Source organism: Gopherus evgoodei, chromosome 1 (genome assembly GCF_007399415.2).
Source record: "Gopherus evgoodei ecotype Sinaloan lineage chromosome 1, rGopEvg1_v1.p, whole genome shotgun sequence".
Lineage (NCBI taxonomy): Eukaryota > Metazoa > Chordata > Testudines > Testudinidae > Gopherus > Gopherus evgoodei.
Window position 1 is genome coordinate 172,068,001 of NC_044322.1, and position 20,720 is coordinate 172,088,720.

Here is a 20,720-nt window from a genome sequence, read left to right on the forward strand (position 1 = left end):
TGCAGCTGACCTGGGTCAGATGATTTAGGGTCACAGCGCTCAGGCCATGGGGCTAAAAATTGCAGTGCAGATGTTCATGCTCAGGCTGGAGCTCAAATCCTGAGAGGGGGGTGGGTCTCAGAGCCCAGGCTTCAGCCAAGCCTTGCAAGCCCAAATCAATTGACCCTGGTTCTGAGACTTGTTTTTTTATTGCAGCATAGACATACTCTTAAAGAGGCAATGTGATCTCATGGATCAGAATGCTGGAAATCAGAATGTTCAAGTTCTAAATCCAGCTTCAACAGCAATTTGTTCTGTGGCTCTGGGTCAGTCCCTACCTTCTCCACCTGAATTTCTTTATCTGTAAAATGGGTTAAGTAGTATTTATCTATTCTGCAGGGGTGTTATGAAGATTTATGTTTATAAAGCAGTTTGAAGTGCTATATAAATCATGATGACAGTATGATTATTATAAAATAACTCAGACCTTTACTTCTCTCCAAGAAATCTTATAGTCATTCTTCACTCCAAACTTCTGCTCTCATTTGTGTCCCTTGTAAGTAAGCCTACCTATCAATACCTCCTGGATACTGCCAGATTTCATTCCTTACCCTTCTTCAGCATTATCTTGATGCCCTCATTATGTGTCATCTTAAGTTTACATTTTTAAGGGTCAACAATTCAAAACGAGACCATGAAGCTCCAGGAAGCAAGGTCATACAACCTGTTTTCCATCGAACTGCAAATCCATTCAAAATTTCTACCCCCATCTTCTAAGTTCTCCATGAAGTCACTCTACTATCCTATTTTAACAACATATCTACTACTATTCGACCTTTCTCTCTCTAGATACGCACACTCAGGCAGTGTCTAAATCTTGATGCTACTTCCTGCGCGACACCTTGAGACCTGGTTTGTTCTCTCTGACCACACACCTAAAAGGTTAATCTAGCCCCTCATTTCACATTGACTACTGCAACCTCCTATGTGGTCTAAATGCTATCTTGCCCAATTTATATCCATTCAAATGCAGATACAAATAATTTTCCTAGCTCATAATTTGACTGGTCACCCGCATTCCCCATGTCCCGTTCCATTGACTCCCCCTCCTTCATGCATTGAACACAAACTACTTATCTTTATTTTAAAAAGGCCTTTCATAGTCTATCACCACTTTAACCATCATCTCTGATATTTCAATGAGACGACGACACCCATCTCCTCTGCACCAATGATGCGAGTCTTGGCTGCACATTTTTCAAGTTCTGCAACAAATACCTATGCGCTCTCTGCCACAGTACCTCTTCTAGAATTTCAAGTAAAAATCCACAAAACCTTTGTTCTCCTTCAGACTGACTTCTGCTATGATGCCTACAAACACACTTCACCATGGTTGGGTAGGCAGCATGCTGTGATTACTGCTTATCATGCCAATGAGAACCATTACTTTATCCTTCACCTTACACCTGTACTGTTTACTGTATAAATCTGCTGGATCATCTATATTAAGCTCCTTGAGGCAGCAACTGCCTCTTTGTTATGTATTGTGATGGGGCAAGGCCAGAAGGCTACAGTAAAGTAGTGAGGAACAGGTATGTTAGGCTCATGCTAAACAAATCCCTGGTCCCATGGTAACCAAATGAAAGTTGCTCCAGGTTAATCAAGACACCTGGGGCCAATTAAGATCCTTCTAGAAGGCAGTGGAAATAGCTAGGTTGATTGGGACACCCAAAGCCAATCAAGGGCTGGCTGGAACTAGTTAAAAGCCTCCCAGTTAGTCAGCAAGGCATGGGTTTCAGGAGCTATAGGAGGAATGAAGCAGTACAAATCCATATCAGGTGCAAGGAAGGAAGCCCTGAGGTAATGGTGAAGGAGATATACAGTGGGGGCTGCTGTGGGGAAGTGGCCCAGTGAATTGTACACGTCCTATTTCCAAAAAGTCAGCTACCACAGTTGCTACTTTTTGGGTCCCTGGGCTGGAGCCCAGAGTAGGAGGCGGGTCTGGGCTCTTCCTTCCCCTCCTCGATTAATCACTAAAACTGGGAGACAACAGAGACTGTGCGAGGGAGGGTTTCTTCTCCTCACCTCCCTTGCTGGCTTATGATAAGAATGGTTCAGTAAGTTGTGACCCTTGCCTCTAGAGATAGGCTCGCTGTAACCCTCTCTGAGGCTAGCAAAATCTGCCAGGAAACGCGGGACCCATGGAGACAAGGACAGAGCTTTGCCACAGTATGTACAGTGCTTAGCACAATGTGGCTGGGTCTTTAGGTGTTACTGCCACAGAAGTTAATATCATCTATCCACATAATTTTTTGCATTTTTTCTTTGTAAATTAGTGCTATTAAAACAAGTTCATTCTTGCTTTTCTTTCTGAGGAGTATTAAGCTCTACCTGAGAAAAGATGACAGAATTAGGAAAAGACGGTTACTTACCTTTGTAACTGTTGTTCTTCGAGATGTGTTGCTCATATCCATTCCAATTAGGTGTACGTGTGCTGCATGCATGATTGGAGAATTTTTACCCTAGTAACACACGGTGGGTTGGCCATGGAGCCCCCGGAGTGGCACCTTAATGGCGCTGGATATATACCCTAACCGACTCAGTGCCCCCTCAGTTCCTTCTTGCCGGCTACTACAACAGAGGGGAAGGAGGGCGGGTTTGGAATGGATAAGAGCAACACATCTCAAAGAACAACAGTTACAAAGGTGAGTAGCCATATTTTCTTCTTCGAGTGTTTGCTCTTATTGATTCCAATTAGGTGACTCCCAAGCCTTACCTAGGCAGTGGAGTCAGAGTGAGACATGGCTGAGTGCAGAACCAATGAACCAATGTGGCATTGTCTCTAGACTGCTGAACTAACACGTAATGAGCAGCAAAGGTATGTACCGATGACCAAACAGCAGCTCTACAGATCTCCTGTATTGGGACCCGGGCCAAGAAAGTGGCCGATGAGGCTTGAGCCGTCACGGAGTGGGCGGTGAGATGCGGGGTTGGGACACCGGCCAAGTAGTAGCAAGAACAGATACAGGCCGTGATCCATGAAGAGATGCGTTGCGAGATGCGGTAGGCCTTTCATCCAGTCGGCCACTGCAACGAAGAGTTGGGTCGTTTTCCTGAACGGTTTAGTATGCTTGATATAGGAGGCTAGAGCCCTATGAATGTCAAGGGAGTGCATACATTGATCCTGCCGCGTAGCGTGTGGCTTAGGATAAAAGACCGGGGGAAAATGTCCCAGTTCATATGAAAAGCTGATACCCCCTTGGAGAGAAAGGCAGGGTGGGGCCAAGCTGCACCTTGTCTTTGTGGAAAACTGTATACCACAGCTTGGATGCGAGGGCTCTGATCTCAAACACGTGTCTCGCTGAAGCGATGGCTACAAGGAAGGCTGTCTTCCAAGCTAGGTAAAGAAGTGAGCAGGTGGTCATCAGCTCGAATGGAGGCCCTGTGAGTCTGGAAAGGACCAGGTTAAGGTCCAACGCTGGAATCGGTTGTCATACTTGACGATAGAGGCAATCTAAGCCCGTCAGAAATCTAACGACCATCGGATTGGAGAAGACAGAGGAAGCATGTTCTCCTGGATGGAAAGCCAAGATGGCTGCCAGGTGCACCCTGAAAGATGATACCGCCAGGCCCTTATGCTTGAGGGATAGGAGATAGTCTAATATAAGCGGTATCGGCGCCTGCAAGGGGGGGCGTGGCACGTTGCTCACATCAACAGGAGATTCACTGCCATTTGGCTAGGTATGTGGCTCGAGTTGAGGGCTTCCTGCTGCCTAACAGAACCTGCTGCACTGATTGTGAGGAGAGTAATTCCGACTGAGTGAGACAAGCAGCATCCACGCTGTAAGATGGAGTGATTGCAGGTTGGGATGACAAAGGCGGCTGTGGTCGTGAGATCAGGTTTGGCCACAGTTGGAGTGTGATCGGAGGCTCTACTGACAACTCCAGTAGCGTGATATACCAGTGCTGCCTGGGCCATGTTGGGGTGACCAGAATCATACTTGCCCTGTTCCTGTGTAACTTGAGCAGGACCCTGTGAACTAGTGGGAATGGAGGGAAAGCGTAGAACAGGTGGTCTTTCCACAGAAGTAGGAAAGCATCTGTTAGGGAACCCGGAGAATGTCCCTGGAGAGAACAGAACACTTGGCACTTCCAATTGTTGCGCGAGGCAAATAGGTCGACCTGGGGAAACCCCCACCTCAGGAAGATGGAGTGGATGACGTCTGGGCGAACTGATCACTCATGAGGCCTGAAGGATCTGATGAAGTGGTCTGCCAGCATGTTCTGGACCCCCGGGAGAAATGACGCCACCAGATGTATTGAGTGGACCATGCAGAACTCCCACAGGTGAATGGTCTCCTGGCATAGGAGGGATGACTGGGCTCCCCCTTCCTTGTTGATGCAGAACATGGCTGTGGTGTTGTCTGTGAGGACTGCCACACAATGGCCATCTAGGTTTCCACGAAATGCCTGACACGCTACGCGTACTGCCATCAGTTCTTGTACATTGATGTGCAGAGTTAGTTCGGAGGTGGTGAAAAGGCCCTGTATTTGGAGTTTGCCAATGTGGGCCCCCCACCCAGAGATGATGTGTCTGTGACTAGGTACAAGAAAGGTTGCGAGACGTGAAACAGTAACCCTTCGGACACTGACGTGGGGTCCAACCACCAGAGGCAGGTCAAAACCGATTCCAGGACAGTGACCACCATGCTCAGGCTGTCTCGACCTGGTCGATATACTGTTGATAAACAGGCCCAAAGCGGGCGAAGGGAAGCTGGTTATGTAAGTGCACAAAGCCATTTGCCCCAGAAGGCTGAGGCACGTCTTTACCATGGAAGTTGGGAAGTTTTGAAGGCTGCGGATGATGTTCGCCATTGACTGAAAGCGTGTGGCTGGCAGGAGCGCTCAGGCAAGTCTGGAGTCTAAGACTGCCCTGATTAACTTTATTCTCTGGGTTGGTTCCAGAGTCAACTTTTCCTTGTTGAGCAGGAGGCCCAGCTAGCAGAACGTGCTTAGGGTGAGTCGAACGTGGGATTGTACTTGGTCCCTGGTGTGGCCTTGAATGAGCCAGTCGTCGAGATATGGAAACATGTGGATCCACTGTCAACGAAGGTAGGCTGCCACGACAGCCATACATTTGGTAAACACTCTGGGAGCCATCGACAGGCTGAAGGGAAGGACAGCAAATTGGTAGCGTTCGTGATTGGCTTGCCCCTAGACTGTACTGCACGAGTCGGAGGCAGTGCCGTAGCCTGTGCTGGTGCCGGCTCCGTGAGGGCAATGAGGTCTCTCGCTGTTGCAAATGTCTCTGGCGTCAACCACGGTTCGGGTTGGGGAGACAGTGTGTGCTAGACTCAACGGCTCCGCCCTCGGTGCCGGAGTCAATGGTGCCAATATCGGCGCTTGTACTCTTGGTCGCTCTGGTGCCGATGCAACTCTGAGATTGGCAAAGGCGGTGCCAGTGCATGTTGCTGAGAGGCAGTCACCTCCGGCTTACACTGTCTCTTCGGGTCTGGCGACAGGGAACAGCACTGAGTTACTTGTACTGGACGTGGTGCTGGAGAGGTCTGGTGCTGCAGGCCTCTATCCGAGTCTCCCTGTGGTGCAGTACCTGAAGCTGCCGCCGGGGCATTGTGCACCAATGCACTCGGTGCTGGAACTTGGCGTGCCGATAGGGAATCCGGCCTAAGGGCCACCTCCATAAGGAGCTGCATGAGCCAAAAGTCCCTCTCCTTTTTGGTTCGAGGTCTGAATGTCTTATAGATCCTACACTTGTCGGCCTGGTGAGATTCCCCGAGACACTTCAAACAAGAGTCGTGGGGGTCTCCCACTGGCATAGGCTTTGAACAGGCTAAATACAGTTTAAAATCCGGAGCCTTGGACATGAGCCTGGCAGGCGGACAGGGGGAAAGGGGAAGGACCCCTTCCAACCCTCTAAATTTAATCACAAACCTAACACTATAACTACTGCACTATACTAACTATACAACAACAACAACTGGAACAACTATCAACAACTGGGAAGCAAAAGCTAGGGAGAGTGGAGGACAGCTAAGTCACGCTCCACAGTTCCAATGACCGTCACAGGCAGTAAGAAGGAACTGAGGGGGTGCTGGGTTGGCTGGGGTAATATTCAGCGCCCTAAGGCGCCACTCCAGGGGGCTGCACAGCTGACCCACCGGTGTTGTTAGAGTAAAAATTCTCCGATGATTGTGCACGCGGTGCGCACACACCTAATTAGAATCGATATGAGCAAGTACTCGAAGAAGAACAAGTACATTTTAATCATTGTACAAAGCCTTCTGCACAAACCCATCAAGAGACATGGGACAAAAACAGCATTGGTGCTACAATACTTGGTGAACTGTTTTGCTGACTACTATTAAGTGTTATCTGTTAGTATTTCATTCTTGTCATGAATATTAAAAAGAACTGTATTTCTCGCTCAATAAGTTTTTTCAGGTTTAAATTTGCTGAAAGTGAGAAAACAACAATTACAAAACATCTGAACTTCAGACTTTCTAATTCAGAGGAAATTTTTATTTTTTCTTCCTTTATCAAAAGTTTCCTTAAGGCCCAGGAGAAATGCTGAATAAAAGTGTTATCCTTTATAGTAAAGATGCTACTTCAGTGACAAAGAAATTTCAGAAAGGATTCTATTTAAAAAATTGCAGAGCACCTTTAACTAGCAAAACAATGAAGTCAGTCACGATGACAACTGCAACCCATTTGAAAGAAACTATATTTAACTTTTTGATTTCCAGGAACCCATTTTAAGCACAGAGGGGCAAACGTTGTCCTGTTACATTCATGCAACCTATCTGAACCCAAAAGGAACACACAGGAGTAAACGATGGCAGAATCTGACCTACTATACAAGCCAATAAACATCCACTTTTTTTGTAACAAGAACTGTATATCTAATCTATCTTGCACCACATTGAACATAAATAGCATGTTGAAGCTACTGGGGTTAATAAATATTAGTAACTAAACAAGTCAAAAGTGAACTGTATACCATTTATGTTTGTTTAACCAGTAATCCAAAAAAGGATGTAATGGTTGTTCTTTTGTTTATCTGTGAGATAATGAGAATTGCTGTTGGAAACTGTCTTAAGTCTCTTTGGGGAATTAGACATTTTAGATATCAATAAAACCTTTCCGTAACTGATAACTCACCTAAACATGACTTGTGACATTTTTATATTTTATACACACACACCCCCCTTTCATTTTATATTAGACATATCCTTTCATTTTGTGTATGTGTGTATATATATGAAAGGGGTGTGTGTATGTGTATATATATATGAAAGGGTGTGCACCCTTTTAAATTTCCTTAAGATGTATACAGAAGGTCTGAACTAATTCTTTGTGTTACAATAGCACAAAGGGGCTGCAAAAACAGATCAGTGTTCTACTGTACTAGGCGCTGTACAAACAAGGACAACACCTTCCCAGACAAGAGACAACATGTAGATGAAACAGAAAAAAAGGGTTGAAAGAACAAGGTGAAAGTACAGAGATTATCTGATAAAATAAGCACTAGTCTCAGATTGCTACTGCCTATTCATGGCCAGGAGAGGTGTGTGATGCTGTATAAAATGGAAGATAACTAGTTGCACTAGTTTAGTCACCACTGTTACAAAGTTGAAGTAAATCTTGTATAAAGTATGTCATGTAAGGTATCTATGGAAAAAAGTTATAATCTGTTAAGTATGATTACCGGTTTAAATAAATTTATCACCATTGTACCTGAGGTAATAAATATTGGCTATGCATTTGTATATAAAATATGTTTTGTTCTCGAGTGGCGCCGACACGGCAAATTTACATCCAGACTAGCCACCCCTGTGTTGGGCCATCCATGTGTTGATGGGCTATGCACATGTTAATGGGCGATTGAGTAGACTCAACTCACCCAGTGAGCTCCTCTTGGAGATGTTTCAGAGAGCAGTAAGGCAATGGCTGCCCAATGGTTCAGCAAGGCATGTAAGGACATGTGACTTAAGACTCCACCTTTTGCCAGTATCTTTCCATGCACTTGGACTGAAAGTATAAATGAGACAGTGACATCACTTCTTGATCTTCACTCCTGCTCCACTTCTCTGGACTGTAATTTCTAAAATCAAGGAAGCTTTGAACAAAGAACTGATGATCCCTCCAATCTTTGGAGTGATCCAGAGAAACTTATTGTAAGCAAGCAGACTTACCATCACTGCTATTATCCTGACCAACAGACTCTGAAATCAACTGTAATGAATACTATTCCTTTAAGCATTTAATAACTTTCCTTTTCATTTTAAATAAATCTTTAGTTAGTTTACTAAAGATTGGCATTTGGTGAGATCCTGAAAGCACATATTCACTTGGAGTGAGTGGCCATCTCCTTGGAATTGGAAGAACCTATAATATGTGATTTCTGGTTTTAATAATCATTTATCACAGAAGTCCAGATGTGGGTGGTAAGCCAGGAGCTTGAATGCCTAAGGGGGACTATATTTTGGCTTCTTGTGATACAGGAGCTCATTTTTGTTACTGGCTTTGTGACCTCTAATGCTAGAATAAAACCATCAGTTTTGTTTTTTGGGAGGGAGGGGGAGAGGGAGGGTGTCTGCCTTACTTCTCAGTTTGTCCTGAATTTGGCATTCTCAGCCATGACCCATGTCAGGCAGCGTGACAAGGTGGTCCATGAGATTCACACCAATAAGTACTATAGAGCTATTTGAAGGAGGAGAAAGTGGGGGATTCACAGACTTTTACAAACATAAAAAAGAGGTAGCATGGGAAAAAACACAAAAGGTGCTCTGACAGATAAGCAGAGTAAAGCAGATGAAGGCTGGCAAGGTTGACAGTGATAGTAAAGGTAGGGAAGAACTAACTCATAAAAGATCTTACAGATGAAGACAAGAAACTTGTGCCTGATCTGGAGGAGAAGGGAAAGCCAACAGAGGGATGTGACCAGTTAGGTGGCCAAAAAAATGTAACATACCAGCAGCATTTTGAATGAACACTACAATCTGCCAATCACAATGCACGGATGACAAAAACCTACAGATAGTCCACATTTTGGCAATTTGCTGCACATTTCAGTTAATTCCTGCTTATAAACGAATTGGCTTATGATTAAGCCACCCCTCCCTGCCCCTCCCAAGATGGATAAGTAAAAATGGATAAGCAAAAATTTTCCATTTGATCAGTTACTTCTGTCATACACTGACAGGATTGAAGATTGAGAGATATGCTGTTGCTTGCCTGGAGCTGGAGTGGAGCTGGAGCACAGCTCTAAAGCCCTGGTAAAAGGATATACACATTCAGGATTTTTATTCCTCAAACTTCCATTATATATTGTCTGGGCCAGTTGAGTGTGATTAGAATGACTCGAACTTCGTCATGATGAATCTTTTACAGAACTTGTGGTAGCAGTTAGATGGAAGGAAAGGCATACCTCAGGTAGTCTGCCCAGGATAACAGAAGGGCATCACCTCTGTGGTCACAGCTCACTGCTGTTCTGGAGCAGTACATATTGAACTTCCTGTTCATCTGAGAGGGTGAACAGGTCCCAGAATGGCCTTCCCCACTGAGTGAGAATTTCATTCAGGATGGAACTGTTTACCTCCCACTACATGGTCTGTGGAGAAGTGCCTGCTCAGATTATCCACCAAAGAGTTCTGTGCACCTGATACATACATTGCCAAGTGTGAGTTGTGGTTCCTGATGAACCCATTCTATGAACTGACTGCCTCTCTAAAAAGAGGAAGATATTTCACTCCACCTTGTTTGTTTATGTAGAAGACAGTCATCATGTTGTCTGATGTTACCTGGATATGATGGGACAGCGTAAGTGGGAAGAATGCATCACAGGCTAGGTAGATGGCCCTTAATTCTAGGAGATTAATATGCATCCTGCCCTGCTGAGTCATCCATGTGCCTTGTGCAGTGACACGGTCCAGGTGTGCTCCACATCTCTGACGAGGATTGGGCATGTGGGAGAATCCTGATGATGCAAGTTGACATGAATGATCTCTAGTACCCACTTATCCATTGCTATTGCCCTCCACTTGTGGCAAAAAGGGCAAGACCGCCACACCAAAGGTTTGAGGAGCCATAAGGAATGGCATCGATAAAGTTATGTGGTTCTCAAGTATCCCATCAAAAGTAAATCCTGGTTAGTGGGTGGGGTTGAGCAGATGTGGTTGAGGTGGAAGAAGCTGCATACCTAGGTCTTTCGATCCTCTGGCATTTGCATACTTGTTCATAAGGGCATTGCTGGTAGAACTGCTGAGGAAGGGGTCTTGGCTTATACACCTGTTTGTGGTATCTTATTTTTGGGGCCAGGGTATAAATACCCAAGGAGTGGAGGGCCATCCTGCAGTCTTTTCACCGAAGAGATTACATGCGAGGAGCAAGTCCAAATGGTATTCTGGACCTCCCTAGGAAACCCCTGAAAAGCAGAGTCAAGATTCATGCCTCAGAATTATCAGCATAGCTGTAGCTCTAGATGCAGCATCAACTGTGTCCATTGGTTTCAGGCCAATGGGCGTGTGAAGCTGGTACTTGGGCAGCATACGGAGTCCCGTCAGCCCTCTGCCTAGAAGCTGGACCCACTGCTGGCCCCTTCTGGAGAGCAGTGCGGTGTTGAAACAGGTAGGCACTAGCTTGCTTTAGCTGGGCAGCACTGCTGATGGGACTTTCAAGAACACTTCTGGAAGGGGATCTGTTCATGTGTTTGCGAAAGTGCCCCTTACTGTAATGAGAGGCCTGAAGCAGCGATTCCTTGGGCTTAACAACTCTGGCCTCTGCTCCAGAGTGCATGCTCGGGGGTGCAGCTTACAGACTGAGGCCAATATACTGGGGGAGGGAAGGGTTTCTCCCTGGCCTGTAGCTGATTGGGGTCTATTGTCCTTCTCCATGAGGTACTAGCTTAGTCAAAGTTCCTTTCCCTCATGGGTTTGAGGAGATAAGGAGCAGCAGAACTGTATGTGGCAGAGACATGACCCTCCTCAAAGCAGTAAAGACAGAGCTGGCGTTCATCACTAACTGAGACGGGACAGGAGACAGTTCTTAAACCTAGGGACTTTGGGCATAGTCCTTCTCTGCAAAAAGAGGCTCTCCAAGGAAGGGAGAAACTAAAACTATACTAACCAGAATATAAAAATCACTAAAACACTAAGAATACTAACTACATACAATCATATTTACAGGTTTTGAAGACTATGTGAAGATAGCTTTTAACACAGAGGATTACCACTCAGGACATGTAGCAGTAAGAAGGAACTGGAGACGTGTCTATCCACAGTAGCCCTTATGGCCTTGGTATGGAGCATGAAAGGAACAACTGCACAGGCATAAACCAACAGACAATACTTGCTAGAAATCTCTGGTCTCAGGAACACAAGTACATATGTACCCACGTTTGGAATACAGACAGGGACCAGCACTAGAAGAAGAAATATTGGTTATGTGTCCCTATGATTTAGTCCAATATATTCTAGAAACACAGGTGCCAGCAAAGAAATGACTACCTTAGGCTTTTGCTTCTGATCTTTAGTATGTGGTCAGTTGACAATGCCACCATAAATTAATTATTCATGAATCAGTAAGTTCACGTTATACTAATGTGTGTCTCAATTAGTGGGTGGCAATTCTGCTTCATCTGACCAGATATTTTGTCCAGCATGAGACAAACAACGGCTTGTCCTCACTGAAAGTTCTCACATGCACCGTATGGGCGAGTTCCACCTTTTTCCCATCCCATCAGTTTTCCTAGTTTGAGATTTATATAGACAGACACATTTTGGGCTGCAGAAACATCAGTCCATGACAAATTTTAACTGTCACTCTAAAAATCTATGGTGTACAATGGAAAAATCAGCCTATAGAAGCATGAATAATGCAGTTATATTTTCAATGCTACAGTTAAAAATGGTAATGCATGAACATAAATACACTTACAATATGGCTCACCCTGTATGATAGCAAATAAAATGCTTAATTTCTTACCTTGTCTGGATATTACTTGTACACTAAGCTGTACTGTTCCGTCTGTCTTTACTCCTTGATCAAAGAGACTGCGATCTGGGTCCAGCTTGATACAAGGAGGAAATTTTTTAAAATTACTAGACATAAATTAAATGCTCTAATAAAGTTATCTTGTATATTCAGTTCAAAACTCTGTACATATATATAAGGGCATCAGAATACTTGAGTTCCTAACTGCAGCTATTAAATATTTTTAGTCTTAATCACCAACAGCGTGTGCAACACTGTACAAGTCATAGTATACATGCTCTTTATCCAGAGAAATTTCAAATCTAAAGAAGAAAAATTTCTATATTTTGATTAACAGTAGTTCCAATTATAAAAATTTTAAAGGAACTTGTCAACCTCCAATCTGGTCAGTTTTAAAAGAAATTAGTTAAAAGCAGTTTGCTGCTGTGCAAGAGACCCCAAAAAATGCCAAAGAGGAAACAGTGACGCCAACTATAAACAACGTACTGTCAAAATGCACAAAGTAAAAAAGAAAAACACTTCTCTCTCTAATCTTAGGTGGTAACTGCAACTATGCACAAAAGTGTGACCTTTTTTTTAAGCTGACAGTACCCCTTTAACACAGATATTTAATACTATTTAATAGTCGCTCACCACATCAAAGATAGTTGTCTAGACCAGGGATAGGCAACCTATGGCACATGTGCCGAAGGTGGCATGCGAGCTGATTTTCAGTGGCACGGACACTGCCTGGGTCCTGGCCACTGGTCCGGGGTGCTCTGCATTTTAATTTAATTTTAAATGAAGCTTCTTAAACATTTTAAAAACCTTATTTAAACTATTGTTGTATGTAAAATAGTTATGCATTATAGACTTACAGGAAGAGACCTTCTAAAAATATTAAAATGTATTACCGGCATGCGAAACCTTAAATTAGAGTGAATAAATGAAGACTCGGTACCCCACTTCTGAAAGGTTGCTGACCCCTGGTCTAGACAGTCTTTGCTTTATGTCTCTGAAATACTACATCATGCCACATTGGCTGCGATTCTGATTAATTTTTAATGCGTCTTTAACATGAACTTTAATACCTTTATTGTTACAGTACTATCTTCCTCTCTTGTACACAAACTTTCTGCAGAAAGTCATTTATTTCACTCAACAGTATATTAAAAAAAGCAGTGTGTTACTGATCTGTTCAGTACAACAGAATTCAAAGTGACATTTCACTCCCCAGCCACTGTGTGGAACTAGCTGGGAGCTATTTCCATCAGACAGCCCTACCCTCTGTGTCCCCTGGATAACAGCCCTAATCACTAATCAGTTATAATTGGTACTGGGAACCAGCTAGAGGCTGTTCTTATCAGGCCACAATCATAGACATCAACAAGACTACCTTCATTTCTGTTTTCACCTCTTCATTTCTAGCAGAGACAAAAAATTTGCTCTTCCCCCAACTTCCATTTTTAGGTGTTGGTAAACATTTTTTATATTCTTGGACATAACATTGTGAGGCTCACTACAAAGAAGCATTTCTACGTAAAGGAGTCATTAACTATGTTTTTGGCTCTTGAGAGCCTTATCTTTCCCTTCCTCTTTTCATCATTATATCAAATAAGGGCATGTCTTCACTAGAACTGCGGCAGCTGCGCCAACAGTGATGGGAGAGGTCTTCCTGCCACTGTAGTTAATCCACTTCCCCGAAAAGGCAGTAGGTAGGTCATCTTCCATCCACCTGGTGATGTCTACATCAGGTGCTAAATTGGCTTCACTATGTTGCTCAGGGGTGTGAATTTCTCAGACCCTTGAGCAACATACCTAGCTCAACCTAATTTTTAGTGTATACCTGGCCAAAGAGACAGAAAGGGAAAGAGGGACTTGGTTTTTCATCACTGATCTAATCAAAACCCCAAATGAGGCTAATAACACTGGGAGAAGATACATTCTTTTCATTCAGTGCCCTCCATGACTGCCTTCGGTTACGTCTGCTTTAGAAGCAATTACATTAGCAGAACATAAATACTATTCCAGATCTTCACCATATTCCACTTCCAACACCTTATTACAAGTGAATCTCTGCAGTAAGCTAGACTCTGCTTCAAACAACATACTACAGAGGTTTAAAAAAAAATAGATTACAGATTTCTATGCAGGGAGTGACAGCAAGAGTGCTAACAGGAAGACAAACACAATGATTGTAAGCCTAATAAAATCCTCCATGATTAATTATAGTGATCAAATATTAAAGTTTGGGGGATTTGCAAATAGACTCTTTTTAAGGATCTATCAGATAAACTGCATCCTTTACAGTTTCATTAATTCGTTCTTTAGATATACTGAAAGTCTACTGTAATCTTTTAAAAATACACTTTGTCAAACAAACTGTAACTCAGTGCCTAGCCATTTTCACATCACAATAGGTCAATAATAGCATAACAAGGGAGGTCTGAAACAAAAATGTAATCAGCAGTTTTAGCAAATGTAACTTTTCAGTATTTCCTGAGCTCTGAAATAACTCTTAGTAGCTACAGAAAGTCGGCTTTATAATCTGAGTTCTATTCTTTGGGCCTTCAGACCTTGCCAATATTTCCTGCTAAACTTAATTTACTTGAAAAATAAACTTCATATATATTTTTGACTATGACAATGAAGCCTTTTTTACTACCTCAGCTTCCTAATAAAAAAATACTAGTCACTGAAGAATCTAATTCAGATGTCAATATAGTATCTTGTGATAATTTTTCTGTTAACAGATATTTCTAAATTTGATTTTTTATTATGCAAAGAACCTCTATGTTACACTTTTTGGCAAGAACTAGCTAGAAGATAGCTATAGGAAAAAATTAGATAACTGTTCATTTTTGTGTATGTGTATCAGGATCTGAATAAGGAAAAAAATGGAAAGAATTTAATATTTGCTATTCAATTCATATTTTGTCTTTTGAAAAACTATACTCATTCTTCTGTAAACTTTAGAAAAAATGAAAAAAGTGACCTGTCTCTCAAAGAAACTCTGAAAAAACTACAACTTCACCTACAACTGTTAACTACAGCATTTTTGACCAACAACAAGGATAAGTTTCAGAGTGGTAGCCGTGTTAGTTTGTATCAGGAGAAAGAATGAGGAGTACTTGTGGCACCTTAGAGACTAACAAATTTATTTGGGCATAAGCTTTCGTGGGCTAAAACCCACTTCATCAGATCCATGCAGTGGGAAATACAGTAGGAAGATGGATAGATATACAGAGAACATGAAAAAACAGGTGTTGCCACACCAATTATAACGAGACTAATCAGTTAAGGTGAGCTATTACCAGCAGGAAGAAAAAAAACTTTTGTACTGATAATCAGGATGGCCCATTTCCAACAGTTGACAAGAAGGTGTGAGTAACAGTAGGGGGAAAATTAGTACGGGGAAATAGTTTACTTTGTGTATGGATAGATACAAAATCCATGTTTTCTTTCTGGGAAAATAGGGACATAACTTCTCATCACTAGGAATGTCACTCCTACAGATAGTGCGATCAAACATTTGTTAGCAGCTCCTATTCTACAGATAAAGAAATATATACACATACTGTAATAATGTAAGAATGGCCATACTGGTTCAGATCAAAGGTCCATCTAGCCCAGTATCCTGTCTTCCGACAGTGGCCAATGCCAGGTGCCCCAGAGGGAATGAACAGAACAGGTAATCATCAAGTGATCCATCCCTTGTTGCCCATTCCCAGCTTCTGGCAGTGGAAATTCCAGAACATAAGTTCTCATGTATGGTGAACAGTAACCATACACCAGGGCCAGCAAATATCGTACATACTTTCTTTTAAATCTCCCTGTTACTATCCAACCAGGGTTGAAGTAAAGTGATTTCAGTGTATGCCAATAACCTTTCTGGAACTCTAGAGAATCTTTAAGTATTAACAGGAGTGGAAGGAAATTAGAAAGGTTACCAACTCTTTATTTAATGGCTGCATTATATAAGCTTTATGAAACTTATAATGAAATCAAACTGTATTGAAATCCAAAATCATCATCCAGGAAACCCTGCGATAACCATCTATTTAAAAAAACATACATATTGTGATTTTTAAAAAAATGTTTTGTATAACTGCAGAATAATCTTTACAACTAGACCTGTAAAAATCAGAAAACACAAAACAATGCTGTGTAAAGCTCTTCTGCCTTCTAAATTCAGAAAATCTGAAAAAGTGCAACTCCCATTGGAACCAGCAAGTAGTCAGGGCTTCAGGGAACAGTCAATACACCTGACCTAAGATATTACTAAGAATTATGTTCCAAGGTACGATCTGTACTTTTAAAATTATGTTTATTTCCCACCCCCAAAAATTGACAAGACATTCTGCTACTGAGATACATTTCTGACATGAACCCTAGAAGTTTCCCAGTTTTATTTGCAGTAAATTAGTAATTAGTGGGTACGTATTATAAACAGTTTGAAGTTGATGAAGCTGGCATTTGTAAGATTAGACTCTTTACTGTAAACAATTTAGCAAACTGAAGAGTGAGACCCCCTATATAAATATCAGAGTGGAGGAAAAGGACTGAATATACGGAATTAGTCCCAGAGAACAGTTTGAACCCTCAGAAGAAGTTTTTCAACTCTCCTTGATTTACCTGGATATCTTGCAGGCAGATTTCATGTGCATCCAAGGAACACTGAAGTCTTGGTTCCAACAACTTCTTAAGATTTCCAACTGGTTCATTGATATCAATAGCCTGACTCACAAATTCTGCTGTGGTGTACGTCTGCTCCACGATGCTTAAACACCAAAGGATCAAAGAATTGATCATTAACCGAATATTAACAAAACAGTTTTGAAAATGCACTAGCTGTGTGTTCTCCTATGGTAATAAAAGCTATAGCTAGGTTAAAACAAATTAGAGATAAGCTATGCAAAAGTGAATGTTGATGCCAGAAATTTTAAGTCTATTGAAAGCCCTACTGAGGGTATGCCTACACAGCCTGCAGCAGCAAGTCTCCCAGCATAGGTCAACAGACTCAAGCTTGCAGCACTCAAGTTAAGGGCTCTAAAAACAGCTGTAGACAGCTCTTTGAAGTTGCAGCTGGGGCTAGAGCTCTGACTCTGAAGACTAGGGATACAGAGAGTGGGGTGATCAGATGTTTTTACTCAATGACACTCTGGTCTTTTTTTCCAAGTGGTTCCATTTAATTTAAATCCAGCAATGTGTGAATAGTTAGAACTACAAGTCATTTAAAAGACACTCTGATTTGCACGTTTGGACTTGTCTTATATTTATATTCCATCTCAAACAGCTTGTTGCTATTCCTTAAAACTGGGCATCAGCTATTTTTGAATTAAAAAAAAATAATAATTAAGCAGTTTTTAAGCTACTGATATCTTTTTGTGAATAGTACTTAGACAATTGCAATATTTCTGAATACGTGATTTTTGAGATAAGTATTTTAAAAGGGCTTTTTTTTAAATTGCACCACTTATCAAATGTCTGTGTTCTTTTATTTGTCCAAATGTATTCCATCACAATTAAAATCTGAAACAAATATTAAAAATGGCAGGTGCAAGATGCAACTTTTAGGGGCAAAAATAGTAAAATGTTTAAATAAAAATCTGCCATTTCTGAAAACAAGAATTCTGCCAATAAAAACGGGGAAAACCAAAACAAAACCAAACCCTAAACATGGTGACTAAAAAATCATGTACACAAGTCAAAAGGAATAGAAATAGTCACTTCCTGCATTCTCCAAAGGTCACCAAACGGCATAACTAAGTGAGGAACAGAATTTAAGTGACTTGTCAATAGTTAAGTAGGAGATTTGGGGAAATGACGGGAACAGAACCCTGATCTCAGAAATGCTAGGACAATACAACTCACTGACTCAATCTATTTTCCAAATCTCTAATTAGTTAGAAAAATTTTAAAATGAAGATAATGCTTGCTCACTTCTGTATTCATTCCCCCAAATGAAAAAGAACTAGATGAGTGCAAAGAAACTAGGTAATGTGTTTGGAAATGCCAACATTTTTCAGACGGGCTAACGCAGGACCCATCCTGAAGGCTGCTCTGTGTAGGCAGATCACTGCATCCACAAACAGCCCCTATCCTTTTATTTGATTTTTAAAAAATGTTTATATGTATATTTCCAGACAAACAAAAGGAAAACAAACAGACTTAGGGGGCAAAAGTCAAGACATTAAGAAATACCAAAAAATCTCCTTGTTCAAAAACCCACTTAAAAGGATTTTCACTCTAAATATCACCATTTATAAAACCCAAGTACTTAAAAGCAAGGAAGTGAAATAGTTAATGACATAAGTCTTACACAACCCATGTCAACATTTCACTTTCTTCATAAAAATGCAGATTTTATCACTAAACAAACTTTATTCCAATATAAAATACTGCTCTTTTATCAGTAATAAACAAACAACACAAAATCTTTCCTAAAACAAGTTTTATGTTTAGATGGCACTATGATCAGCCACATATAAAAGTCCACATACATATATATTTTTATCTTAGAATACATCAAAAATCATTTCATGTATTAGAGTTAAGACTGTTACATTGTAATAAAAATATGTATTTCTTAATATCCAGGGTCTGGACAATCCAGGTAAATAGATTATCACAAGGATGTACAATCAATGGTTACCCAGGACTACATAATTACCTGACAATTTGAAATTATTAGCATCTTGTTTGACTTTGAAAACCCTGTTGGTATCCAAGGAACTCCTGCAGAATATTAACAAACTTGGGTATTTGTTGTGATGGTGACATTGCAGTTAACGTAATGAAAATGTATGCCCATAACGAGATTTCTTCTCTCTATTCTACTCACAACAGCAAGCAGAATGCTCTGGTGACTCCCCTTTAAACAGAAAAGGGATGGAAGAAGATTCCGTGGCAGTTGGAAAATAAAGAGAAAGTGGACCCTCACCGCCCCCAACACACACACACACACACACCTTCCTGGTCACCGGCAGAGTGAGGGGATGAAGTGTTAGCAGGAGCTGGGCAGAGCACAACAGCAATACAGCACCAGGGAAGTGATGATGAACTGGAGAAAGGGAAGAAACTGACAGACTAGGGAAACAGAAAGAGCTGCGAAATCCACCCGACAGGTAGGAATGACTCTGGCATCACCTGGAACTGGGGAAGGAGTTGAATTGTTGCCATCTTTTGTTAAATAATTTTTTCTCTTTGATTCTCCAAGAAATCTGTGAGGAAATAATTAGTCCTGGGAGGGATAAATGGGGTTTAGTGCAATAGCATTCAGGCATTTATATAGAGCACTGCAGTGACTCACTTGCAGCCACAGCTTCCAGAGCAGGGCACGCATGCGTATCCAGCCTCATTGTGGTGCAAGTCTAAAGGTTAGCATATAGTAAGGACAGACAGCAGGAGAAAGCAGGCACTTAGCTGGGAATATTAGTCAGTGAAGGAAAGAAAATGATTATAGTACAGAGCAGGTAGAAAAATTTCACTCTACATTTTCATATTAAGAATGGGTCAAACTCCATGCACACTGCAGACAATATAAAAGGATACAGAAGTTTGCAAGCTATAAGGAGAAACCTGAAGACTGACCTTGGTTTTGTCATCTACTTTAAAGCTATGTTGACCCAGACACCTCATTAAATGGTATGGAGTTCTGATCCTAAGGAGAGCTTTGAAAGGCTGGCTTATACAGAGAGGAAGCTGTGACGGTACCTCCCAAAAGGCTTTATGGAAATATGCTTAGAATGTGTTTTATGCTACATATGCCATGTAACATATCTCCGTAAAGGTTATGATCTACTGGATGTATTAATCCTATTTGTATGCATGTATTGTTTTTGTATTCAAAGTTATGAATGTTGGCTGTGTATGGACTTGATTTCTAAATAACCGTAGTACAGCATTTGGTCAGTTCCTGGAGAAAGGAATGCTGAAATTAAGTACCTACTTAAGAAACACGTAAAGTACGACGGATCTTGAAAAGCTCCAATCCACATAAGAAGTCTTCTTGAGGAAGTTCAAGATAGCATGTAAACAATGGATGCTACCTGTAAAAACTGTGAGTCATGCATGGACATGTGATTTGCCCAGATGACTCCTAAACTCCATCTTGGAGCTAGACTTTGCATACAAGTGAGGAGGGGGTCTCCACCCACAAGAGAAAGTCTATTTAAACCCCTGGGAAACCCCTCCCTTTTGTCTTCAGCTGGCTAAAGAAAGAGCCTCTCCAACCCCCAGTATACTTGAAAGAAACTGGAACAAAGGACAGTGTGCACGGGGTGTGAGTGATTGCTAGACCCAGGCTAAAAGGAGATTAGTCCAGGGGTAGGCAACCTATGGCACATGTGTCTAAGGCGGCACGTGAGCTGATTTTCAATGGCACTCGCACTGCCCGGGTCTTGACCACCGTTCTGAGGGGCTCTACATTTTAATTTAATTTTAAATGAAGCTTCTTAAACATTTAAAAAACCTTATTTACTTTACATACAACAATAGTTTAGTTATATATTATAGACTTATAGAAAGAGATCTTCTAAAAATGTTAAAATGTATGGCTGGCATGCGAAACCTTAAATTAGAGTGAATAAATGAAGACTCGGCACACCTCTTCTGAAAGGTTGCCGACCCCTGGATTAGTCTATAAAAGGAAACATTCTGGAACTGGTGAGGATCTTATCTGTATTTAGTTTGATTAGACATAGATTTGCACATTTTTTTTTATTTTGCTTGGTGATTTACTTTGTTGT

The 20,720-nt window shown here is 41.6% G+C and overlaps 1 protein-coding gene across 2 annotated transcripts in view; it reads right to left on the minus strand.

Moving 5' to 3' along the window:
* GABPA (GA binding protein transcription factor subunit alpha) overlaps nt 1-20,720 on the minus strand; it is a 47,884-nt gene that overhangs the window by 16,998 nt on the left and 10,166 nt on the right. For both annotated transcript variants that reach the window (XM_030579641.1, XM_030579650.1), the window contains exons 3-4: nt 16,606-16,750; nt 11,983-12,067 (exon numbers count right to left, since the gene is read on the minus strand). In XM_030579641.1, the coding sequence (XP_030435501.1) occupies nt 11,983-12,067; nt 16,606-16,750 (230 nt within the window). The remainder of the gene's footprint in view (nt 1-11,982; nt 12,068-16,605; nt 16,751-20,720) is intronic.